General features: G+C 38.9%; 1 protein-coding gene across 1 annotated transcript in view; it reads right to left on the bottom strand.

Annotated features, from left to right (window-relative positions):
* The window catches only part of LOC105487445 (maestro heat like repeat family member 2B), a 75,107-nt gene that overhangs the window by 26,144 nt on the left and 29,563 nt on the right, over nucleotides 1-19,400 (bottom strand). The window contains exons 19-24 of the mRNA XM_011750893.2: nucleotides 12,122-12,238; nucleotides 9,466-9,573; nucleotides 8,760-8,912; nucleotides 3,777-3,803; nucleotides 2,956-3,075; nucleotides 2,657-2,736 (exon numbers count right to left, since the gene is read on the bottom strand). Of these exons, the coding sequence (XP_011749195.2) occupies nucleotides 2,657-2,736; nucleotides 2,956-3,075; nucleotides 3,777-3,803; nucleotides 8,760-8,912; nucleotides 9,466-9,573; nucleotides 12,122-12,238 (605 nt within the window). The remainder of the gene's footprint in view (nucleotides 1-2,656; nucleotides 2,737-2,955; nucleotides 3,076-3,776; nucleotides 3,804-8,759; nucleotides 8,913-9,465; nucleotides 9,574-12,121; nucleotides 12,239-19,400) is intronic.

Here is a 19,400-nt window from a genome sequence, read left to right as displayed (position 1 = left end):
AATGTCCAGAATAAATTTAAAAAATACTATAATTAAACAACAAAACACCAAACAACTTGATTTTAAAAATATGGAAAGGACTTGAGTAGACATTTCTCCATAAAAAATATACAAATAGCTAAAAAACATATGAAATGATGTTCAACATAACTAATCATTAGGATAATGCAAATCAAAACCACAAGAAAATACCACCTCATACCCATTAGAATGGCTATAAAAAACAAAGTTTTGGGTCACAAAAATCAATATACACAAATCAGTAGCTCTACTATATACCAACAATAGTCCCTTTTACAGCAGCTGAAAAAAAATTAAATACCTAGAAATATACTTAACCAAGGAAGTGAAAGATCTCTATGAGGAAAACTACAAAACACTGGTAAAAGAAATCATAGATAACACAAACAAATGGAAACACATCCCATACTCAAGGAAGGGAAGAATCAATATTGTGAAAATGCCCGTACTGCCCAAAGTAATCTACAAATTCAATGCAATTCTCATTAAAATACGATCATCATTTTTCATAGGACATAGGATAAACAATCCTAAAATTCATATGGAATAAAAAAAGAGCCCACATAGCCAAAGCAATAGTAAGAAAAAAGAACAAATCTGGAGTCATTACATTACCTGACTTTATACAAAACTATAGTTACTGAAACAGCATAGCACTGGTGTAAAAATAGGCACTTAGACTGATGGAACAGAATAGAGAACCCAAAAATAAAGCCAAGTACTTTTAGCCAACAATATGAATGTACTTAACAATACTGAACTGTACACTTAAAAATGACTGATTATAAATTTTATATTTTATTTATTTTGCCACAATTAAACATCAACAAAAACTAAAAACTAAGAAAAGTATGATGTTTGTGAAGAATTGGTGATAATGTGGAAATATGTAAGGTGAAGTTAGAAAAAGCAGGATGAAAAATCATATGCAGAGTAGAATCTCAACTCTGTTATAAAAATGGAGGACTACAAATAAAGACTTAAAGGAATGTATTAGCACATTTTCACAGTGCTATAAAGAAACACCCAAGACTAGGTAATTTATAAAGGAAAGAGGTTTAATTGACTCACAGTTCCACATGGCTCAGGAAGCCTCAGGAAACTTACAATTGTGGCCGAAGGCAAAGGGAAAGCAGGTACGTCTTCACAATGCAGCAGAAGAGAGTAAGCATGTGAAGGAGGAACTGCCAAACACTTATAAAACTATCAGATCTCATGAAAACTCACTCACTATCACGAGAACAGCATGGGGGAAACACTCCCACGATCTAATCGCCCCCTTCCCTTCACACGTGGAGATTACAGGTCTCTCTCTCAACATTTGGGGATTACAATTCGAGATGAGATTTGGGTGGGGACACAAAGTCAAACCACATCAAGGAAATAGACCAGAGTTTTAGCAACAGGGGCACGATGGGCGGTTTTTATTATTTCTTAAAAATTTTGTGTGGTTTCCCAATCTTTACAGAGGACTTCTATTTCTTTTTCTTTTTGTTTCTTCATCTTTTATTTTAGGTTCAGAGGGTACATGTGTAGGTTTGTTTTATGGGTAAATTGCATGTCATGAGGATTTGGTGTACAGATTATCTCATCAATAAGCATAGAACTAGATAGATAGTTTTTAAATTCTCACCCTCCTCCCAACCTCCACCCACAACTAGGCCCCAGTGTCTATTATTTCCTTATTTGTTTCCATGTGTACTCAATATTTACCTCCCACTTATAAAATTAGTGGTATTTGGTTTTCCTGCATTAATTTGCTTAGGTTTATGGCTTCCAGCTCCATTCGTGTTACTGCAAAAGACAGATTTAATTCTTTTGTGTGACTGTATAGTATTCTATGGTGTAATGTATCACATTTTCTTTATCCAGTCTACCATGGATGGACATCTAGTTTATTTCAAGTCTTTGCTGCTGTGAATAGTGCTGCAATGAATATATGCATGCATATGTCTTTATGGTAGAGCTATTTATATCCCCTGGGTATATACCAAGGAATGGGATTGCTGGGTTGAATTGTAGCTCTCTTTTGTGAGATATCTAAACTGCTTTCCACAATGGCTGAACTAGTTTACATTCCCAGCTGCAGTGTATAAGTGTTCCCTTTTCTCCACAACCTTATCAGCATCTTTCTTTGAGTTTTTAGTAATAGCCACTCTGATTGGCATGAGATGCTATCTTATTGTGGTTTTAACTTCTATTTATTTTATTGCAGGGTGAAAATATTATTTTTAAATTGTGCTAAAAATTATTTTCTTTTTCAGGATTATTGCTGCTAACCAACCAGAATGTGATTAGGGCTTTCATAAGATTTTAATTGAAAGTTTAAAATTTGCTTGGAGGCCAGGATCTAGAAAGAGGAATTTCCTTTTGCAGAGAAATTTTAGTCCATATATCAATACATGTAATTCATCTGAGTAGCTCTTCAGTCTCTGTCAGTCATCAAATGACCAATCTCTCAGCCAGATCCGTAACTCTTTGGAAGGAGAAAAAGCCCCAATTTGAAGCTCTTATTAATGAACTATTTTCAGTTTTTGGAGTGTGTACCGAAGTCTGCACTAATAGATGTTAGTTGATCAGGAGGAGGATAATTGGGAAAATACTTTTTCAATAAAAACAACAAACAATTATCTACCTGAGATATCTAATGGCGATTAAGGCTTTCCACCGAACAGGGCTAGCTAAGGAATCCAGGGGCTCGCCTCTAATGAAGTCCTGCAACACAAATAAGGAGATCAAATATTTCAGAAAGGCTCAGGAAAGTTTCCAGATGCAGCTGCAATCTCATCGGACCATTGGGTGCCCTGGGTCATAAACAAGGCAGAGATCTGTTGTGTGGGACTGGTGAAGTCTATTCACTTTTTAAAAAGATAGCCCTGAAGTCTTGGTAATAGAATACTCAGGACCTTCCTTATTCCCTCTCTGCACACTCACCAGCATGTAACCAATCAGCATCTCCTTGTAGGAAAACTGGAACCCCTGATCCTCAGCATCTTGGACAGCAATGCCAATCTCAGTGATGCTTCTTGTGAAACTCATTTGCAGATCCATATCCTAAAGAAAAAGCATTCACAACGCAAGTCAAGGTCTAAGGCACCACACTCAGGTCTATTAACATGTGACCTAGCTTTGAAATATGTTCCCAGACAGGAGTGAGGATCTTTGCTTCCTTTGCCATCTCTACTCCAGACTAGGGTTTAAGTTGCAGGGAAAGTGAGAAACAAAGGCCATTTTTCCTCCCTACCACCCACAATAGAATGAAAGTTCTCTAGAGCAGTGGTTTTCAAACCTTTTTGACCATAAACAACAGTAGAAAACGTTTACAATTCCACCTAATATCTATATGCCCCAAATATGTTTAATATATAACAGAAATAATAGTTATAGTTTTTATATGTAAAGTACTCTGTTATTTCATTAAAGAATTTTTCTGTTTTTGACCTATTAAACTGATTTCATGGTCAACTGGTGGGTCACAACCCAAAGTTTGAAAAACGTTGCTTTAGTTTATAGCTCAACTTCTAAAGATCCTGGAACCAGAATACAGTCCCTTGTTCTGCCCTGGATTAGGATGATGGATTCTGACTTCAGAACTGGATTTTTACATGTTGGAAATCTTTCAAATGGAATCAAATCAAAAGAACATCTTTGCTTGGCATACTTCAGGGGGGCATTTATCTATCTATCTATCTATCTATCTATCTATCTATCTATCTATCTATCTATCTATCTTATCTATCATCTATATCTCCTACCTTGTTCATCACAGACATGCCAAGAACCTAAAAAAAATAAAGGCAAAATTAGATTCTCAATGAGTAGCAGTCAGATATACACTCAACCCAACAAAATGACCCACCCATCAACCTGAAGGAAAACAGTAAAGCAGAAGGTAGAGCCTTGCCAAGGGGGGTCTTGCCAAGGGGAGGGAGGCAATTCACTTCTTCCATTTTTAAAGTGAGACCTTGTACATTTGCAGAGTCTTTCCCCCAGGTGAATCATGAGTAAGCTGCAGAAGGCAGGTTAGAGACCTCAAGTCTTGGGTTTTTAGCCTTCACAATCATTTAAAGAGGCTCAACAGACTTTGGTAAGGAAGGGTAAAGGCTCTTAGGGAAATGAGAAGTGAAAAATTATAAAATGAAAAGTCAAAGGGCAGCTAACTCTGGAACTGTGAGTACAGTGAGTTCTGCTATAACATTTGTGTTGAAAATGCAGATTTGTTCCAATGAGATTGACATACTGTATCAGAGAATACTTTTAGTACATGCTGAATTCACATTTGCTTGTGTGCAGTTTCCTCGGTGAGAGGAAAGGTGCACAGGTGAACCGAGCCACGTAGGAATACTCAAAGCATACACATGCACACACCCCATGAATCTACCAGCTACCTCAGTTTACTGTGTGTTATGAGTCTTTCCCATCCAAATCTAGTATTACAACAATCCATTAGACTTCAGATAACCCTCCTTCCTTTTACCATTTCATAGGAAATTCCAACCTTCATAACTGACCTCAGGTGTTTCAAGGTAAAATGCCATTTTTTAGGTAGCATTTCTGTATTTTTAATTTTTTGTAAAAAAATTCCTATTCACTGGCAAAATGATTGCATACGCAGGAAACCCGAAAAACTCCACCAAAAGACTGCTGGAGCTGATTAATGATTTCAGTAAGGTTTCAGGATACAAAGTCAATGTATAAAAATCAGTAGCATTTTCATACACCAAAAATGTCCAGGCTGAGAGTCAAATCAAGAACATAATCTCATTTACAGTAGCCACAAAGAAAATGAAATACCTAGGAATACAGTTAACCAAGGTCATGAAAGATCCTTATGAGAACTACAAAACACTGCTGAAAGAAATCAGAGATGACACAAATAAATGAAAAAACATTCCATGCTCACAGATAGGAAGAGTCAATATTGTTAGAATGATCATACTGCCCAAAGCAATTTACAGATTCATTGGTATTCCTATCAAATTACCAATGTCATTCTTCACAGAATTAGAAAAAAACTATTGTAAAATTCATATGGAACAACAAAAAAAGCCTGAATAGCCAAAGCAATACTAAGATGGAAGTATCATACTACCTGACTTCAAACTATACTATAAGGCTATAGTAATCAAAACAGCATGGTGCTGGCACAAAAACAGACACATAAACCAATAGAACAGAATAGAAAACTCAGAAATAAAGCCATACACCATATGATCTTTGACAAAGTTGACAACAACAACAAAGAAGCAATAGGAAAAGGACTCTCTATTCTATAAATAATGTTGCTGGGATAACTGGCTAACCATATGCAGATAAGTGAAACTAGACCCTTATCTTTCACTATGTATCAAAATTAACTCAAGATAGATTAAATATTTAATTGACAAGTGGGATCTAATTAAACTAAAGAGCTTCTGCACAGCAAAAGAAAATATCAACAGAGTAAACAGACAACCTACAGAATGGGAGAAAATATCCTCAAACTATGCATCTGACAAAGGTCTACTATCCAGAATCTATAAGGAACTTCAACAAATCAACACGCAAAGAACAAACAACCCCAATAAAAAGTGGACAAAGGACATGAACAGACACTTCTCAAAAGAGGACATATAAGTGGTCAACAAACATGAAAAAATGCTCATCATCACTAACCATCATAGATATGCAAATCAAACCCACAATGAAATACTGTCTTATAGTGGTTAGAATGGCTATTACAGAAAAGGTAAAAACAAACAAACAAACAAAACAGAAGCTGGTGAGGCTGGGGAGAAAAGGGAATGTTTATACACTGTTGACGGGAATGTAAATTAGTTCAGTCACTGTGGAAAGCAGATTGGAGATTTCTCAAAGAACTTAAAACAGAGCTACCATTCTATCCAGTGATTCCATTACTGGTAATGTACTTAAAAAATAGATCATTTTACCAAAAAGACACATGCACTCATATGTTCATTGCTGCATTATTCACAATAGCAAAGACATGGAATCAACCATGGAGGACTGGATTAAAAATGTGGGATACACACACACACACACACACACACACACACCCCATATTTACATAGTTTGGCTGTATCCCCACCCAAATCTCATCTTGAATTCCCATATGTTATGGAAGGGACTTGGTGGGAGGTAATTGAATCATGGGAGCAAGTCTTTCCTATGCTGTTCTCATGATAGTGAATAAGCCTCATGAGATCTGATGATTATATAAGTGGGGAGTTTCCCTGCACAAGCTCTCTTCTCTTGTCTGCTGCCACATGAGACGTGCCTTTCACCTTCTGCTGTGATTGTGAGGTATCCCCAGCCACATGGAACTGTAAGTCCACTAAACATTGTTTTCTTCCAAGTCTCAGGTATGTCTTTATCAGCATAGTGAAAATGGACTAATACAGTACATATACCATGGATTACTATACAGCCATAAAAAATAATAATATCATGTCTTTTGCAGCAACATGGATGGAGCTGGAGGCCATAATACTAAAAATTAATGCAGGGACAGAAAACAAAATAAGTGTGAGCTAAATATTGAGCACATAATCATGGGAACAAGACACTGTGGACTATTAGAGGAGGACAAGGGTAAAAAAACTAACTGTGGGGTACTATGCTCACTACCTGGATGCAATATACCCATGCAACACACCTGCACGTGTACCTCCTGTATCTAAAAGTTGAAAAAAAAATTCAATGGGAAATAATTTTGTTCAGATCTATGAAAAGAAATAATCTGTCCAGGAGGGGCTTCTAAACTAAAGAGTGTGTCACTGATGGAGTTTTTTGAGTGTTATGCCTCAACCTCATTTCCTCCTTATGTTTTTACCTATATTATCTTGTGTATATGTTGTTATAGCAGAACGGACTGTACCCTGAAAGTGTATAGTAATGTTTATCTTAATCATTCTTATTTTCTTTCCTCTTTTATTTATTTATTTTTAGAGATAAGGTATTGCTCTGTCACCCAGGCTAGAGTGCACTGGGACTAATGGTAGGTACCACCCCACCTGGGCAATTGTTTTATTTATTTATTCTTATAGATGAGGTCTTGATACTTTTCCCTGGCTGATTTCAACCCCCTGGTCTCAAGTGGTCCTCCAACTTTGTCCTCACAAAGGGCTGAGATTACAGGCTTAAAAAATAATTTCTTGTAGAGATGAAGCCACACTATGTTGCTCAGACTGGTCTCTAACTCCTGGCCTCAAGTGATCTTCCCACCTTGGACTCTCAAAGTGGTTGGATTACAGCCATGAGCCACCTTGCTTGGCTCCTCTCTCTTGTATTTTCCTCATAATGTTCCTCAATTACTGACTATAAATTAATGTAACATAAAACATATTTTATTATGTTTTCTATTTTCATCATTGCTTATCAGATTTTGGGGGCATCAGAATCAACTCTTGAGGAGCATGTTGAAAATACAAATTCAGTGATTCAACTCTGAAGACTGGGATTCATTAGGCATCTCTATTTTTGACAGGCTCTCCAGGCAATTCTTATGCAACTAAGGTGTGAGGAAGACTGCCCTATACCCTTCCACTAGCATATACTGATGACTACAATTTCATGAGTCCTTATGAGTCTATTCTTATCACATGTACATATGAATAAATTTGAAGAGCACTTATGCATCAACATGTGGTTTGTGGAGACACAGACCAGAAGCTAAAGGAGTCAGCAAGGTGCTGACAATCTAACAGGAGAAGCAGATGTGCATATAATCAATGAAAGCCTCCTACATCGATCTATAAATAATCACTTGACCCTTTAAGCATATAGATTTCCAGAGCTTTCCCAAGACTTACTGAAGTAACTTCTCTAGAAAACAACTCTAGGAAGCTATATTTTAAACTTGATTCTTATGTGATTCTTAGGTGGCCAGCCTGGTATCTGTCAGCAAAATGGATGAATTCACAACATGTATAAAGCAATTTATTAAAGATACAAATAAAATGCTATGGAAGACAGAGTGATCAGATAAATTTCAACCTGGTTTGGTGGCTCTGAAGGTAGAACATTCTTCGTATGTTTGAGAAGCATCAAGGAGGGTCAGGGTGGCTGGGATGAATGTGGAGAGGAAGACAGTGCAACATAGGTGAACTGAAAAGCCTGACGAATGACCTATTTTATTCACTTAAAGTATGTATATGACACTTACTATTTGTGAGACACTGTTCAAGGTAATTTGTAAGTCTTATCACATAAAAAGTTAAAGAACTACCATGGGCTAACACTTCTGATACTATTACAAGGAAGTAATAAGCCAGGTGCCCTAAAATAGTACAGGAGTAACTGTTTTAAGTTCAAACATGGGTGAGATCACTATGGATATGATTGATCTGGGACAATCACACATCACAGCAGTGGTAGGACATGAACAGCTCAGGGCCTTAGGAAAGAAAATAGATTACCTGATGCTATTTTAAAATGAATTTTTCTGTTCCCATATGTTCTCATTTCCCAAACATAGCAGATCCTATCTATCTTTCTTTTGGCCTGTATCCTTTGAGCCTGAAGGATGCAGCCATCCATGTTGCTGCAAAACACATGTTTTATTCTTTTTTTATGGCTGCGTAGTAATCCATGAGACATTTACTGTATTAGTCTGTTTTCACGCTGCTGATAAAAACATACCCAAGACTGGGAAGGAAAAAAGCTTCCCAGGGGCTGAGTCCCTGCAAGTTTTAGGAACCCCAGCCTAGAAATGGAGGCAGTCCTGCAATGGGCGTTACCTGAGAGCACTGGCCATGAAGAAACAGGACTTGGGATACGATGTCTTGATTAAGTCTGGAGAGAAGTTGCTTCTTGGGAGCATGGAGGGCCACAGCTCCATAGATGACCATGACATCTGTCTTGGTCAGGCTCTTTTTCCCAGAAAAAAGGCTCTGAAGACCAGGAAAGGGAGATGTGAAAAATGTGACTGAAGGAGTTTTATTTTCTCTCATGTTTTTTTCCTAATCCCATGGACCACTATAGGGATAAGAAACTGAACTGGGATGATTCAAATGAGTCTAAAATGAATGTATTTTTGCCTGTTTAAATGTAAACACGCAGGATGGTCCTGTGGGACGATCAGGGCTTCAGAGAGATAACTGGGAGAAGCTTTTGTCAATTATTTACTTATCAGGCCCCTTTCCTTCAAGGTAAGCAGAGTATACATGAGAGGAGCTATTCCTGAAGGCTGAGCGGTTGGCAGAGCAGCAAACCTAGGCACATGCAGAGCGCATTTAGGATCTTCCAGATCAGCTTTAGGGTCAGAGAAAATAGACTTTTCATATAGCTGATCATCCTGCAAAGACTAGGCTTAGACGGTTCTGACCTGGACTAAGAACCTGGCGACAGGAGTAAGTGTAATGTAGAGAAAGGATATGCACTGAAGAAATCGGGGTTGTCTGGCCTTGCAATCCTGAGAACCTTGAAGAAGATGATTCTTCTTACCTTACATCGATTCATGAAAAACTTTTCCTGATTTTGAAATGTTTTAAGTACTTTTAAAACAATATCCAAATGGTTCTCGGCACAGTATCCTAAAATAGATGTGATTCCCTAAAATCAGAGAAGGTATGACATTTTGAGTTTAACCATTTATTTACTCAACAAATACTTACTGAGCACCTATTATGGGCCGGGTACCCTTTTAGGTGCTGAGGGCCCAGTAGTTTGCAGAACATACCAAAGTCCCCATCTTTGTGAAGTGTACAACCAGGAGAACTGACAGGGAAGGAACAGGGAAGTGAAATAAGTAAACACATCAATTCAGTAAACAGGTAAATATACAGCGTGTGTGCCAGATGGTGATGAGTGCTACGAAGATAAGTAAAGCAGGAATAGGTAATGAGGATTGGGGGAAGTTTGCATTTTTAAAATAGGATAGTCAGAGATGGTCTCATGGACAAGGTGACAATAAGCAGAGCCCTGAAATGAGTGAGGGAGTGAGCCATTAGACTATCTGGAAAGGAGAGTTTCAATCAGAGAGAAGGTAAGTGCAAAGCTCCTGAAGTCCACTGAGAGGGCTGAGTGAGCAGTCAGGGAGGAGAGCAGTGCAAAATGAGTCAGACAGGAGGTGGGAGTTCGTCACAGTAGGGCCGTTTAGGCTATCCCCAAGATTTTGGACTTGTAATCTATGATTGCTGGGATGCTAATGGAGGTTTTTTTCCAGCTTGAATTAACTGATGCTTTTAAAGAATCATTCTGTTCCTGAAACTTTATTGTATCTTAAGAGGTTAAATTTCTGAAAGTCGGCAGCTCTTGTTTCACACTCAGGTTATATATTCCGGCTGTCCCCACCTCTCTTGTCCAAAGCTGATTTCACCAGAGTTCCTTCATGGCAATTTGCTCCTGAAACCTGTTATATGTCATTCAGTTGCATAACCCTGCCAGAGCCATTATGAAAACTCATAGACTAGATCATTCTTGTAGAGTCTAGATAATAATCGTTCTAGTATGAAGCTAGAATTGGAGCTCTGGCATCACATGATTGAAAACATTATGCTTAGGAGATTGAAAACCAAGTAGGTTTGGTGGGTTATGAAAGTCACGTGTTAACAGTTTATTCATCCAGAGGTCATTTACTAAGCCACTTTAGTATGTAAGACATATTCAAGAACTTAAAATTAAGTCAAAAAGGCATTTGAGAAGCTCAATTGGACGTCATAATTTTTTATTTTTTTATTTTTTGAGACGGAGTCTCACACTGTCACTCGGGCTGGAGTGCAGTGGTGCAATCTCAGCTCACTGCAACCTCCGCCTCCTGGGTTCACGCGATTCTCTTGCCTCAGCCTCCCGAGTAGCTGGAATTACAGGTGCATACCACCACACCCGGCTAATTTTTTGTATTTTTAGTAGAGACGGGGTTTCACTATGTTGACCAGACTGGTCTCGAACTCCTGACCTCATGATCCGCCTATCTCGGCCTCCCAAAGTGCTGGGATTATAGTCGTAAGCCACTGTGCCCAGTCACAATTTATTTTTTAAGTCTGTGAAACTCTCAGAGCTTGAATGAGAGTCTTATTATATGCTTATATCTAAAATCAAGTTACTTTGTTTCCTAACCTATACCAGAGCTAAGATGGAAAAAAATGATATTGAGATGGTGCCAATAGCAATAAATGATGATAATATCTGACAAGAAAAAAGGAAATAATAGTAACATAAAAGCAGTTTCAAAAGTTCAGTGAGGTCTAGTGGTTTCTGGTCATTTAATGTGTGAGAAAGAACCCTAAATATCTCATAATTTCTGAGGAGAAAGTATAACACACTATACTTTTTTTATACTGGTGGTCTTTATCAGCCTGGGAACTATTTTTTGTTGGTTTGTTTGTTTTAAAATATACATCTTCAGTGGGGCGTGGTGGCTCACGCCTGTAATCCCAGCACTTTGGAAGGCCAAGGTGGGTGGATCACCTGAGGTCAGGAGTTCAAGACCAGCCTGGCCAACATGGCGAAACCCTATATGTTAAAAATATAAAATTAGCCGGGCATGGTGGCAGATGCCTGTAATCCCAGCTACTTGGGAGAATGAGGCAGGAGAATAGCTTGAACCCGGGAGGCGGAGGTTGCAGTGAACCAAGATCCTGCCACTGCACTCCATCCCAGGTGACAGAGTGAGACTCTGTCTCAACAACAAAAACAACAGCAACAAAATGCACATCTTCTGCTTCCTCCATATTTACATATGCTCTATAGCCACAGGCTATGGTAGGAAGTAGGTAAAGCTTTGCAGAAACACTTCAGGTTATCTTTACATTCTCTCTAGATTAGTCTAAAAGTAGCTTTCAGCTTGTAAATTCAATCATTTTGATGCTCACAATCATGCTGTAAGTCAAGCTAAGGTCAAAATATATCAAATACACTCTCGTTAGGTAAGAATTATTGAAATTGATTTTTCAATATTTTCACGAACTTGGCTAAAAATGAAGTATTGATTTTTTAAATAGAAAAGCCTAACTTTTCTGAAAAATTCTGTTAGGCTATTCTGAGTGTATTAATTGATAATTCTGATTAAGTAGAACATTATTATAAAAGCTGTCAGATGTTTTGTGGGTAGGATTAGTTGTTATCATCATAAGAGGAAATTGAGAGCAAGGGGTCCCACCTGTCTTTGATCCCCCAGTTGGTTGGGAGCAGTCAGAAACTCCTTAATCTGTGAGTTTACAAAGTCTGAATCTTGGCAGGATGCTAAGGTGGTTCCCAAGGCTTTCCAAAGGAATTTCTGGAAAACAAAAGATAAGCAACAGGATTTTAAAGGTTGGAAAGCAAGATTCTGATGAAGAGTGGAAAGAGTTAAAACAATCATCTGAAGGAAAGAAATTGGGGTGACTTAAACCACTTAATAACCAGGTACCTCAAGCATTCTGTCTTCTTCAGAGTGTTTCCTTACTCCAGGCTCTGTCCTCTGTCTGTGCTCTCCTATGTTCTTCTCTACTTTGTGCCCTGCCCCTAAAATATTCTTCACTCTCCATTGTAATTTTTTATTTTCTTGCTTGTCTCCATGCTTAGGATTTGGGTTCATTGTAGCAAAGGGTCTTATTCATTATTTCCACTGTATAGTTCCTGGTTGTTTATATGTGCTCAACAAATGCTCATTGAACATGCTCAATAAAAAGAGGGTTTTGTGTTGTTGTTGTTTTTTAGATAGAGTCTCACCCTGTTTGCCCAGGCTAGAGTGTAGTGGTATGATCTCAGCTCACTGCAACCTCTGCCTCCTAGGTTCAAGTGATTTTTTGCCTCAGCCTCCTGAGTAGCCAGGATTACAGGCATGTGCCACCATGCCCGGTTAATTTTTGTATTTTTAGTGGAGATGGGGTTTTACCATGTTGACCAGGCTGATGTCAAACTCCTGGTCTCAAGGGATCTGCCTGCTTCAGCCTCCCAAAGTGCTGGGATTTCAGGTGTGAGCCACCTTGCCCAACTGGTTATTTTGAAGATGGCTTTAATTTTTTTATAAGGTTCAAATCATTCCTAGCCATATAGTATCAGATTGGCATTTATTTAGAATCTCCATATTGTCACACACAAGAGACAAAACAGGCTAGTTGGTGATTGACTTCAAGGACTCTGCATAGCTGGCAGGACTGTTCCTAATGAGTGGTCATTATTGACCATAGGAGAATCTGTGGAGCAGGAGGACAGGACATTCTAATAGACACAGACCAAGTTAAATTAGTACATTCAGGAGAAATGTGCAGCTCAGTCTGGCTTGAAATAAGAGGGGTGCATAAGGTTAAAAAGAGGTGGAGCAGTTGCTGTTATCTCAACTCCCAGAGTGACAGTGGCCTCAATCAAAGTGAGAATCTGACCAGGTCGCATCCACCCCACTTTCACTTATTCAGGTCAAAGTCCCTATAATAAGGAAATTATACTGGAGAAAACTGTGTACAATACAGATGTAAATACAATTTGGGGACGAAGCTGCTAAAGTCTATTTAAGCCCACCTTGGAGGAAAGAGTGGAAAGAATCTGGGAAAGTCGTGCTGCAGGAAAAAATTGATGTCATGAAGGGAAAAGTTCGACTTAGGTGTAAAATATTAGTCTTAGTGCCTCCCAGTCCTGCTGACCTGTTGCTTCTCTGCAGATTTTGGTCCAGTGCATAGTACATTCCTGCTTTGGTGCTTCACATGGAATCCAAGAAATCAGGAGCCTAGCACTGGGAGAAAATGTGGTAGGGTGCAAAAATAGCAAATTTTCTATCCTACTTCTGTCCATGCCTCCTTACCATAGGGTGTTGCAGCTCCTTCAATCAAAAAAGGAGTCTATTTTTCCATTTATTTGAACCTGGGCTGGCTTTTTGACTTGCTTTGGCCAATAGAATGTGGCAAAAATGATAATGGGCCAGTTCTGAGCCTATGTTGTAACCAAGTGAGTGAGAGAGAAATGCCGCACTTTGAGACGAATTCAGGAGTCCTTTATCAGCCAGCGACTGAGAGACAGCTAACGCACGAAATTCTCTCGGCCTAAAGAAGGGGCTAGATTTGCTTTTATACTTTGGTTTAGAGAGGGGAGGGGGATTCTAGCTATAGCATTCTTACAGAAGTAAAACAGACAAAAAAGTTAAAAAGACAAATGGTTATAGGAAAACAAACAGTTCCAGGTGCAGGGACTTTAAATTCATCACAGGGTGATAGGTGTGGGGGCTCTGGGTATTATCTGCCAGACACAAAAGCAGAGGCTTTATTGTATTCTCTGCCAAGTGAACTCCTGGGAACTGCGGACATTACTTGCCTCAGTACCTTTTTAGTTAATTGCACTCTTTGATATGTTGAGAGTCAGCTTGCACAAGTTAAGTCCTTCAGGAAGAGGGTGGGTAAGGAGCCCTTGATGTCTTGTAAATGAAGGAGCCAAGGGTTTTCTCAGCTAATGGAGAGCCTACTCATATTAAAATAAGGTGAAGTATTTAAGGGAGAGTCTATTCATGTTAAATACAAGGTTGGTTATTACACCTATACCTCAAGAGTCCTTACATACTTTGTTGCTATCACCCTGAGAGTTAGCTTGGGCTAGCTTGCTAGAGGATGAGAGAACAACAGGAACAGAAATCAACTGTGCTATTTAAGATGCATCATAGGCCGGTGGTGTGGTGGCTCACACCTGTAATCCCAGCATTTTGGGAGGCTGACGTGGGCGGATCATGAGGTCAGCAGATCAAGACCATCCTGGCTAACATGGTGAAGCCCCATCTCTACTAAAAATACAAATAAATATATTTGCATTTTACAAATATATTTTGTATATTTTTATATACAAATATACATTTGTATTTGAGTTGGGTGTGGTGGCATATGCCTGTAGTCTCAGCTACTCAGAAGGCTGGGGCAGGAGAATTGCTTGAACCCAGGAGGCAGAGATTGCAGTGGGCCAAGATCGCGCCACTGCACTCCAGCCTGGGTGACAGAGCAATAGTCCATCTCAAAAAAAAAAAAGATGCATCATATACCAGCCAACCTCAAGTATACCTTGTAAGCCTAGTTAAGATTAGATGACTACCCACCTGAGCCCAGCCCAAAGTGTCAAGGTATAAAATTGTGAGATAAATAGGTAGCTATTATTTTAAGCCACTAGGGTTAGTTTGTGATTCAGCAGAAGCTAATTAGTACATTCTTACTTTACTCTTGTTCAGCGTAAGGCTTGAGAGCATCTCGGCAGCTAATTACTAAAATTGCTCTGCCTACCAGTACCACCATTATTCTGGAATAATCTTGTGAGTCTGGAAGCTGTTGAATACATGGCATGGACCTTTGAAGAGAGTAGTGGTTCTCCCACATGGAGTTTGAGATCTGAGAATGGACAGACTGCCTGCTCAAGTGGGTCCCTGACCCCCAAGTAGCCTAACTGGGAGATACACCCACAAGGGGAAGACTGACACCTCACACCTCACACAGCCAGGTACCCCTCTGAGACGAAGCTTCCAGAGGAATGATCAGGCAGCAACATTTGCTGTTCAGCATTATTCACTCTTCTGCAGCCTCCGCTGCCAATACCCAGGCAAACAGGGTCTGGAGTGGACATCCAGCAAACTCCAACAGACCTGCAGCTGATAGTCCTGACTGTCAGAAGGAAAACTAACAAACAGAAAGGACATCCACACCAAAACCCCGTCTGTACATCACCATCATCAAAGACCAAAAGTAGACAAAACCACAAAGATGGGGAAAAAGCAGTGTAAAAAAGCTGAAAATTCTAAAAATCATAGCACCTCTACCCCTCCAAAGAAATGCAGCTCCTTGCCAGCAACAGAACAAAGCTGGATGGAGAATGTCTTTGACGAGTTGAGAGAAGAAGGCTTCAGACAATCAAACTTCTCTGAGCTAAAGGAGGAAGTTCAAATCCAAATCAAAGAAGCTAAAAACCTTGAATAAAGATTTGACAAATGGCTAACTAGAATAACCAACATAGAGAAGTCCTTAAATGACCTGATAGAGCTGAAAACCATGACACGAGAACTACGTGACAAATGCACAAGCTTCAGTAACCAACTCGATTAACTGGAAGAAAGGGTATCAGTGATTGAAGATCAAATGAATGAAATGAAATGACAAGAGAAGTTCAGAGAAAAAAAGAGTAAAAAGAAATGAACAAAGCCTCCACAAAATACGGGACTATATGAAAAGACCAAATCTATATCTGATTGGTGTACTTGAAAGTGACAGAGAGAATGGAACCAAGTTGGAAAACACTCTGCAGGATATTATCCAGGAGAACTTCCCCAACCTAACAAGGCACACCAACATTCAAATTCAGGAAATACAGAGAACATCACAAAGATACTCCTCGAGAAGAGCAACTCCAAGACACATAATCATCAGATTCACCAAAGTTGAAATGAAGGAAAAAATCTTAAGGGCAGTCAGAGAGAAAGGTTGGGTTACCCACAAAAGGAAGCCTATCAGACTAACAGCTGATCTCTCAGCAGAAACTCTACAAGTCAGAAGAGAGTGGGGGGCCAATGTTCAACATTCTTAAAGAAAAGAATTTTCAAATCAGAATTTCATGTCCAGACAAATAAGTTTCATAAGTAAGGAGAAATAAAATCCTTTATAGACAAGCAAATGCTTAGAGATTTTGTCACCACCAGGCCTGCCCTACAAGAGATCCTGAAGGAAGCACTAAACATGGAAAGGAAAAACCGGTACCAGCCATTGCAAACACGTGCCAAAATGTAAAGACCCTCAATGTGAGGAAGAAACTGCATCAACAAATGGGCAAAATAACCAGCTAACATCATAATAACAGGATCAAATTCACACATAACAATATTAACCTTAAATGTAAATGGGCTAAGTGCTCCAATTAAAAGACACAGACTGGTAAATTGGATAAGGAGTCAAGACCCACCAGTGTGCTGTAGTCAGGAGACCCATCTCACATGCAGACACGTACATGGCTCAAAATAAAGGGATGGAGGAAGATCTACTAAGCAAATGGAAAACAAAAAAAGGCAGGGGTTGCAATCCTAGTCTCTGATAAAACAGACTTTAAACCAACAAAGATCAAAAGAGACAAATAAGGCCATTACATAATGGTAAAGGGATCAATTCAACAAGAAGAGCTAACTATCCTAAATATATATGCACCCAATACAGGAGCACCCAGATTCATAAAGCAAGTCCTTAGAGACTTAAAAGAGACTTAGACTCCCACACAATAATAATGAGAGACTTTAATACCCCCCTGTCAACATTAGACAGATCAACAAGACAGAAAGTTAACAAGGATATCCAGGAATTGAACTCAACTCTGCACCAAGCAGACCTAATAGACCTGTACAGAACTCTCCACCCCAAATCAACAGAATATACATTCTTCTCAGCACCACATCGCACTTATTCCAAAATTGACCACATAGTTGGAAGTAAAGCACTCCTCAGCAAATGTAAAAGAACAGAAATTATAACAAACTGTCTGTCAGACCACAGTGCAATCAAATTAGAACTCAGGATTAAGAAGCTCAATCAAAACTGCTCAACTACATGGAAACTGAACAACCTGCTCCTGAATGACTACTGGATACATAATGAAATGAAGACAGAAATAAAGATGTTCTTTGAAACCAATGAGAACAAAGATACAACACACCAGAATCTCTGGGACACTATTAAAGCAGTGTGTAGAGGGAAATTTATAGCACTAAATGCCCACAAGAGAAAGCAAGAAAGATCTAAACTTGACACCCTAACATCACAATTAAAAGAACTAGAGAAGCAAGAGCCAACATATTCAAAAGCTAGCAGAAGGCAAGAAATAACTAAGATCAGAGCAGAACTGAAGGAGATAGAGACACAAGAAACCCTTCAAAAAAATCAATGAATCCAGGAGCTGGTTTTTTGAAAAGATCAACAAAATTGATAGACTGCTAGCAAGACTAATAGAAGAAGAAAGGAGAGAAGAATGAAAAGACGCAATAAAATAATGATAAATTGATATCACCACCAACCCCACAGCAATACAAACTATCATCAGAGAATACTATAAACACCTCTACACAAATAAAGCAGAAAACCTAGGAGAAATGGATAAATTCCTGGACACATACACTCTCCCAAGACTAAACCAGGAAGAAGTTGAATCCCTGAATACACCAATAACAGGCTCTGAAATTGAGGCAATAATGAACAGCCTACCAACCAAAAAAAGTCCAAGATCAGACGGATTCACAGCTGAATTCTACTAGAGGTACAGGGAGGAGCTAGTACCACTCCTTCTGAAACAATTCCAATCAGTAGAAAAAGAGGGAATCTTCCCTAACTCATTTTGTGAGGCCAACATCATCCTGATACCAAAGCCTGGCAGAGACACAACAAAAAAAAGAGAATATTAGACCAATATCCCTGATAAGCATTGATGCAAATATCCTCAATAAAATACTGGCAAACTGAATCCAGCAGCACATCAAAAAGCTTATCCACCATGATCAAGTGGGCTTCATCCCTGGGATTCAAGGCTGGTTCAATATATGTAAATCAATAAATGTAATCCAACATATAAACAGAATCAAAGACAAAAAACCCATGATGATCTCAATAGATGCAGGAAAGGCTTTTGACAAAATTCCACAGACCTTCATGCTAAAATCTCTCAATAAATTCAGTATTGATCTAACATATCTCAAAATAATAAGAGCTATTTATGACAAACCCACAGCAAATATCATACTGAATGAGCAAAAACTGCAAGCATTCCCTTTGAAAACTGGCACAAGACAAGGATGCCCTCTCTTACCACTCCTATTCAACATAGTGTTGGAAGTTCTGGCTGGGGCAATCAGGCAAGAGAAAGAAATAAAGGGTATTCAATTAGGAAAAGAGGAAGTCAAATTGTCCCTGTTTGCAGATGACATGATTGTATATTGAGAAAACCCCATTGTCTCAGCCCAAAATCTCCTTAAGCTGAGAAGCAACTTCAACAAAGTCTCAGGATACAAAATCAATGTGCAAAAATCGCAAGCATTCTTATACACCAATAACAGACAAACAGAGAGCCAAATAATGAATGAACTCCCATTCACAATTGCTTCAAAGAGAATAAAATACCTAGGAATCCAACTTACAAGGGATGTGACAGACCTCTTCAAGGAGAACTACAAACCACTGCTCAGTGAAATAAAAGAGGACACAAACAAATGGAAGAACATTCCATGCTCATGGGTAGGAAGAATCAATATCATGAAAATGGTCATACTGTCCAAGGTAATTTATAGATTCAATGCCATCCCCATTAAGCTACCAATGACTTTCTTCACATAACTGTAAAAAATTACTTTAAGGTTCATATGGAACCAAAAAAAGCCCATATTGCCAAGACAGTCCTAAGCCAAAAGAACAAACCTGGAGGCATCATGCTACCTGACTTCAAACTATACTACAAGGCTATAGTAACCA

This window comes from Macaca nemestrina, chromosome 6 (genome assembly GCF_043159975.1).
Source record: "Macaca nemestrina isolate mMacNem1 chromosome 6, mMacNem.hap1, whole genome shotgun sequence".
Taxonomy (NCBI): domain Eukaryota; kingdom Metazoa; phylum Chordata; class Mammalia; order Primates; family Cercopithecidae; genus Macaca; species Macaca nemestrina.
This window is presented reverse-complemented; position numbering and strand designations above follow the sequence as displayed.